General features: G+C 49.3%; 1 protein-coding gene and 1 non-coding gene across 2 annotated transcripts; both read left to right on the top strand.

The window, feature by feature from the left end:
• Positions 1–729: 729 nt before the first annotated feature.
• Positions 730–884, top strand: LOC117611488 (5.8S ribosomal RNA). The gene has a single exon (XR_004583199.1). It is a non-coding gene; the product is annotated as a 5.8S ribosomal RNA (ribosomal RNA).
• Positions 885–1,721: 837 nt separating this feature from the next.
• Positions 1,722–6,947, top strand: LOC117611487 (uncharacterized). Its single transcript, XM_034339433.2, has one exon. The coding sequence runs from the start codon at positions 1,722–1,724 to the stop codon at positions 6,945–6,947; it is 5,226 nt and encodes a 1,741-aa protein (XP_034195324.2).
• The last annotated feature ends 700 nt before the right edge of the window (positions 6,948–7,647 follow it).

The following is a 7,647-nucleotide window of genomic DNA, read 5'->3' on the forward strand; positions in this document are numbered from 1 at the left end:
TAAAAGTTTACGAAGCGTCTAGGAGTGGTTAAAACTGAGAGAGTTGAAACTACGATGTGTTAGAACGAGCAACCGTCGAAACTTTGTTTTCGCGACGTTCTTTTCGTCGCTCTCGTCCCCACGCTCCTACGCTTTGGTTGTTTCTTTGCCATCCGTGTTGCGATAAAAAGATTTCTCCATTGTCCGAAAAGGACGGATCGAGATTCCTCTTTCGAGAGAGAAAGAGAGAGAGGTACTTGCGGGTAACCTGGAATCTACGAAACACGCACCGCGCGGTAAGATTCGTGCGTCCGCCTGATCGATGTGTGTTGTTTACGGACCGGCTGAGAAGCGACGATAGCGAGTCTTTGAAAAACTATGTGTCCATTAGTTAGACCGATCGTCGCCGGCCGTGCGTCTGTTCGAATCTCGCAACCCACGGTTCAGCGACAGGACGCGCACTCGCATTCCTTGTGTGCGTTCGTACTTTTCAAAGTTTTTAAATGTACTTTACGCCCGACCGTCGAGAGGAGCGTGCCACTGGGCGTTTCTCCGACGGTTTCCGTCTTTGGACGCGATCGTGTCGTCAACAATCGATCGAACAAATAAATAAATACGTTGGCTACGCCCGAATTCGCTCTCCCGCACGCGCCGGGTGGGAGAGTGATGTGGGTATCGAATGTAATGCGTGTTAATAATGAAAATAACACTCTAAAGATCTAAAGAGTTTGAAATACAAAATTTTACGATTACCCTGAACGGTGGATCACTTGGCTCGTGGGTCGATGAAGAACGCAGCTAATTGCGCGTCAACGTGTGAACTGCAGGACACATGAACATCGACATTTCGAACGCACATTGCGGTCCACGGATACAATTCCTGGACCACGCCTGGCTGAGGGTCGTTTTCTTAACAAAAGACTGCTTGCGTTTGTTTCTCGAAAAAAGAGTAATTCATTTCTTTTTAAACATCTCGCCGTCGTTCATCGAAAGTAGAACGTTTCGGAGCGGGATTATCAAACGAAATTGAAAGAATGAATGAACGATAAACAAAGAAAGAGTCGCAACGTATGAGCGATAGTTGGGCAGTTCGTAGGTGTTTGTCGTGGAAACGATGTGACGAAAATCGAAACCTGTTCCGGATTTCGAGCGCCACAATTTAAAACCTTATCCAATTAGTGCTCGACAACACCATCGGCTCGGCGTTGTCGTCGGTCGAAGGGTTTATAAAAACACCGACGCCGCGACAAACGTCCTACTACGTTTTGCGCTCCTCGAACAAAACGACTCCCGTAAATCGCGACGAATTCGCTACGGGCCTCTTTACAAATTAAAGACGGGAATAAAGTACTCAGTGAACTGGTTTGTTAACTAAAGTATCGACAGTGTTGAATTCATTTACCTGCACCCTTTTTCTTACAACATTAACCGGCGTTCTTGCCTAGAGCAAAAATTAATACTCTACGCGCAACAAATGGTCCTTCGAGCCGGGTTGTAAGGATATAAAGCAGTGCAGTGTCGCATAAAAACAATTTAATCGTGCGGTGAACATTAAAATTCGCGAAAGCGCAAAAATCTAAGCATTTTGCACGTGTCGTTCGAACTTAACCGACATCGCGACCTCCGCCGGTAAACATTAGAGGACGTTCACGCGCTTCGCTTCGCGAAAACAGTGACGTGGTTATAACAGTTCACCTTGCGGGTACAGTACGTTTATTTGAAACACTTCACACCAAAACATTATGGATACATTAATCCGCGAAAATAAAGTGCATGTTCGGCTTATCAACAATGCACTTCTCAACTTTAAAAAACTGGGGAAGCAGAATCACACGCCTGCAGTGATTCGCAGCCGTATCAACCTGCTTAAGGATTACTGGGCCAAATTCCAATCCACGCAAATCCAGATCGAGGTTGCTGCATCGGAGGAGAACACCAGGGCGAATCCCTACTTCTCCAGCGACGTCTTCGGGGATACGGAGGCGGCCTTTCTCGCCGCCCTCGACGCTATGACGGCAGCCTTACCGACGGACTCCGAACCTGCAAGTAACTCATGTAATACGAGTACCGCTTCTTGTAATCGCGAAACTGCTCTGTCGGTCAAGCTTCCTCGGGTCGAATTGCCTAAATTCTCCGGGGACTATACGGAATGGGAGAATTTTCGAGACCTCTTTCAGTCTTTAGTTGGCTCAAATGACGCGTTACCGAAGGTGCAAAAGTGGCACTATCTTAAATTAAGTTTAATTGGTGAAGCGTCTCTTCTATTAAAGAACGTTTCCACTTCCGCGGCGAATTACGAGGCAGCGTGGAAGCTATTGACCGACAGGTACGCGAACGAACGCGCGCTCATAACCGCTCACCTGAAAATGTTGTTCGACTCACCCCCGATCGGATCCGCTGTCTTAAGCGATTTAAAAAGTTTACGCGATAGATCTCGCGCCGCTTTAACGGCCTTAAAAAATATGGCTCGTCCGGTCGAATACTGGGACGATGTTCTTGTTTTTCACTTTGTCCGCAAGTTGGACAAGGAGTCCCATCGGGAGTGGGAGTTGCGCATGGGTGAAGAGGAATTGTTCCCATCCCTCGCGGATTGGGAGGCGTTCCTCAATGTGCGAATTCGCACTCTGGAATCGTTGGCGTCATCCTGCGGAGAAGGATACAGCGCCTGTAAAAACAAATCAGCGCCTATTAAAACCGTGAAAGCGCATTTGAACGCGTCGGAAACGAAATGCGTCGCGTGCGGCGCCGATCACGCGTTGTTTAGATGTGACGTGTTCCGTGGGCAATCCGTCGAACAACGATTATCACTCGCGCGCGAACATCATCGATGTTTTAATTGTTTACAAAAGGGGCATCTTCCGGCCGCCTGTCCTAGCAAACGCGCTTGTTCGATATGTAAAGGCAAACATCACTCACTTTTGCATTCCGAGCGAAAGGGTTCGAAGACGTCGTCCGTAAGCAAAGGTCGCGAATCGACCTCTCACGCGGATTTAGAATCAGGTCAACATTCGGCGCAACCTACATACGTAGCGGATAATAACATGGAAGACACGACGATGTCGACTTCGGTAAACACGCACTTCGGTACGTCGCGTCATGAAAAAAAGGTCGTTCTCGCTACAGCTTGGATCAAAGTCGGTACTCGTGAAGGCCGACAAGCGACATTACGCGCTTTAATTAATCCAGGGTCGGAAGCAACGTTCATTCGTGAGAATGTTGCAAACGCATTGCGCGCTAATCGCCAACACGTCCAAGCTTCCGTCTCCGGTATTGGGGCCGGGACGTCGGCCACGGTCCGCGCCTCCGCGAACGTCACAATTGAACCGTGCCACGGAAAAGGGCCCGTCATTCCAGTGCGTGCTCTTATTCTAAAACGGCTCACTAATTACCGCTCAAATTCAATAGACGCCTCGAGTAAATGGATACACTTACGTGGTCTGGAGTGGGCCGATCCTCTCACGAATAATAAAGCACCCGTGGACCTCATAATCGGCGCGGATAATTATGGTGCGATCTTGCTCGACGGTCTTCGAAAGGGCCTTCCCTCAGAACCCGTCGCGCAGAAAACGATTTTCGGTTGGGTGTTGACCGGTCCCGCTCGGTCCATTGAGTCTCATGCAATGCAACTCCGCGTGCACTACGGCGACCTTAACACAGAAATAAACAATACGTTAAGGAAGTTTTGGGAGGTGGAAGCGCCTCCACCGGTAACGTTCCTCTCCGAAGAGGACAAACAATGTGAAGATCACTTTCGGCGGACTTACTCGCGTAAACCTGACGGGAAATACGTAGCGCGATTGCCGTTTAAATCAGAGCCTCCCATCGATATCGGGGCTTCGAAAGGAATCGCGGTAGCCTCCTTTTATAGATTGGAGAAACGGCTCGCCAAAGACGCGGAACAAGCTACGGCTTATCACTCTTTTCTGGAGGAATACCTGCGGCTCGGTCACATGCGGGAATTTCTTGACTCAGACCCTCCTTTGGAGCAAAAGGTCTATTTGTCGCATCATCCGGTCATTCGTCAAGACAGTAGTACGACAAAATTGAGAGTGGTTTTTAACGCGTCGATGCCTACGTCGAACGGGTCTACGCTAAACGATCATTTACTGGTTGGTCCGAAATTGCAAGCTGACCTCGCGGTCACGATTTTACGATGGCGCATGTATCAGTTCGTGTTCGCGGCAGATATCGCGAAAATGTTCCGGCAAATCTGGATTGACCATCGTGACATCGCCTACCAGTTGATAGTTTGGCGCGCTAAACCCGAAGATCAGCTTAAAACCTACGAATTACTTACCGTGACATACGGGACGGCCCCAGCGCCCTTTCTCGCGAATCGGGTCATCAAACAACTCGCGCTGGATGAGGGGACTAATCTCCCTCTCGCGGCTCCTATCCTGAATGAGCATCTCTACGTTGATGACGCGCTTTTCGGGGCCGATGATCGAGTGTTGGCTCGTCAAACACGGCAGCAGGTAACGGATGCCCTCAGACGCGGAGGTTTCCATCTAAGAAAGTGGTCAAGCAATTGTCCACAGTTATTAACGGAGATCTCCCACGCTGATCACGAGCTGGCCTCGAGCCGCTTATTTCAAGATGCCGAGGGATTAAAAATGCTAGGAATTCGCTGGCTACCCAAATCGGACGAATTTCAATTTCAATTTAAGTTCGACTCCGCTAGTACGGCGAATCCGACTAAGCGCGTGGTTTTATCGAATATCGCGCGAATCTTTGACCCATTGGGGTGGATTTCTCCCGTCGTTATCGTGGCCAAGATCTTCATGCAAAGGTTATGGTTGGCCAAGTTAGACTGGGACGAATCTCTACCTTGCGAATTGACGAACCAATGGCGCGAATATTCCGCGGAGCTCAAAGATTTACCAAAAGTAACCCTTCCGCGCTGGATTAGGATGGGAAATGCTACAGTCGCGTACGAAATACACGGGTTTGCAGACGTTTCGCAAGACGCCTATGCGGCGGTAATTTATTTGCGAACAATCTCCATCGCGGACGAGGTTGCGTTACATTTACTTATGGCGAAGACAAAGGTAGCACCGTTGAAACCACTCACATTTCCGCGGTTAGAATTATGCGCGTGCGTCCTAATGACGCGATTGATCGAGCAGGTTCAGGCTACATTAAAACTCGATAACGTACCGGTCTACGGTTGGACTGATTCCACCGTTGCATTAGCTTGGATACATAGACATCCGAGTCAATTAAAAACGTTTACGGCACACCGCGTCACGGAAATACAAAGCCGAGCGCCGAATGCTTCTTGGCGACACGTACCAACCGGTTGTAATCCCGCCGATTGTGCGTCCCGCGGGTTGTCGGTGAATCTACTGCTTCACCACCCCCTTTGGTGGCACGGTCCTTCCTGGCTGGCGCAAACTCCTAATGAGTGGCCAGAATTTAGGCCTGTCGTCCCGAGAGAAGCTGAGGCTGAAATCAAAAACCAGATCAATGCATTACATGTGGAGTCGGAGACTGAGTGGGATCTGCCAACACGCACATCCTCGTGGCAAAAACTCCTCCGAATTACCGCGTACGTCACGCGTTTCATTTCGCGAGTTAAAACGGGGAAACACGACCATCAAGATACGGTCGTCACTACCAACGAACTCGTCACGTCGCGGAAATTCTGGGTTCAACAAGTTCAAGCGCGTTCATTTCGCAACGAAATAAAAGCCTTGAAAAAGAGCGAGTCTCTTGCTAAATCGAGTCCATTATTTCGACTGAACCCCTTTTTGGACGAAGATGGTACTATTCGTGTTGGCGGGCGGTTGCGCAACTCCGACCTTATGGAACGGTTTCCGATAATTTTACCGGTGCATAGAGTCACAGAACTCATTATAGCAGATTGCCACGCGAACACGTTACACGGAGGCATTCAGCTAACGTTAAGCGTTTTGCGACGAACTTACTGGGTTATTAACGCGCGGCGCCTAGTTAAAAGTCACATATATAAGTGTATTAGATGCGTGCGTTGGCGCGCAGCCACAGTTCGTCAGCAAATGAGTGACTTACCTACAGCTATGGTCACTCCAGCTCGGCCGTTTGCTCATTGCGGAGTGGAATATGCGGGACCATTCTTCGCCCTCGCGCACCGTGGACGCGGGCAAAAGGCGCACAAGGTGTACATCGCATTGTTTATTTTCCTATCCACGCGGGCGATCCATCTGGAGCTGGTGCGCGACTACTCCACCGCGGCGTTTTTAACGGCATTTAACCGATTCACAGCTCGTCGCGGCCTACCTACAAAGTTATACAGCGATAACGGAACGACTTTCCAAGGCGCAAATAAAGAGTTAAAAGCGGCTTTTAAACTAGTTACTGCCGATTCTCACCTTCGTGCGCTGTTTGCTGCAGACCACATCACGTGGCATTTTATTCCTCCCTCCTCACCTCATTTTGGGGGAATCTGGGAAGCGGGCGTCAAGAGCGTCAAGACGCACTTGCGACGCATGTTGTGCGATCGTACGCCCTCATGTGAGGAGTTCAATACACTCCTCTGTCAAATCGAGGCCTGTTTAAACTCTCGTCCCTTAGCTCCATTGAAGGACGACCTCGAGTCCTGCGAGGCCCTCACACCCGGGCATTTTCTAGTGGGCGGTGTGCTCAAGGTCCCTCCTGCGCCGTCTGTAATAGACATTACCGAAAACAGATTATCGCGCTGGCAATGGGTGCAACAACTCACCGAAAAATTCTGGAAAGTATGGGCTCACGAATATCTGCAATCGTTACAAGCTCGCTCGAAGTGGTGTAGTCGCGTCACTAACCTTAAAATCGGGGACTTGGTACTGCTGAAGAGCTCCACGCTTCCTCCGGGCAAATGGGACCTCGGTCGGGTGACCAAATGTCACCCTGGTAAGGACGGCCTCGTGCGAGTGGTCAGTATCAAGACCGCACGATCGGAATGTACCCGTCCTGTAGTTAACCTATGCAAACTACCGATTAGCTCATAAGATTTAGTTTAAGGCAATGTATCATATATTCTACCATGTACATTCACAACGTTCTTTACGCGTATATTTCTCGCTTACGCACGTATGTTCGATGTAAAAAATTCGGTTCATTACCTACCTTAATAAGAACTACGCAGCCTGGCACGACACGTTAATGGAACGTGCTCGTCACTACGCTTCATTCACGGCGTAGAATCGTGACGTCATTCGTCGCGGTCGCACGGCGCCGCGAGGCGGGCGGTATGTTCCAGATTTCGAGCGCCACAATTTAAAACCTTATCCAATTAGTCCTCGACAACACCATCGGCTCGGCGTTGTCGTCGGTCGAAGGGTTTATAAAAACACCGACGCCGCGACAAACGTCCTACTACGTTTTGCGCTCCTCGAACAAAGCGACTCCCGTAAATCGCGACGAATTCGCTACGGGCCTCTTTACAAATTAAAGACGGGAATACAGTACTCAGTGAACTGGTTTGTTAACTAAAGTATCGACAGTGTTGAATTCATTTACCTGCACCCTTTTTCTTACAACATTAACCGGCGTTCTTGCCTAGAGCAAAAATTAATACTCTACGCGCAACAAAACCGATACACTAAATGCAGGCCGTTAAAGGAGAGAAACAAACTTCGAAATATCTCTTCGAACTAGCGCAAGTGCGTCACGGCGCGCGAGTCGTTCGTTAAAATTTATAAACGACCG

This window comes from Osmia lignaria, chromosome 11 (assembly GCF_051020975.1).
Source record: "Osmia lignaria lignaria isolate PbOS001 chromosome 11, iyOsmLign1, whole genome shotgun sequence".
Classification (NCBI taxonomy): domain Eukaryota; kingdom Metazoa; phylum Arthropoda; class Insecta; order Hymenoptera; family Megachilidae; genus Osmia; species Osmia lignaria.

Bases quoted from the DNA above. Each gene is read 5' to 3' on its own strand.
- LOC117611487 (XM_034339433.2), top strand. From the start codon at position 1,722: ATGGATACATTAATCCGCGAAAATAAAGTGCATGTTCGGCTTATCAAC.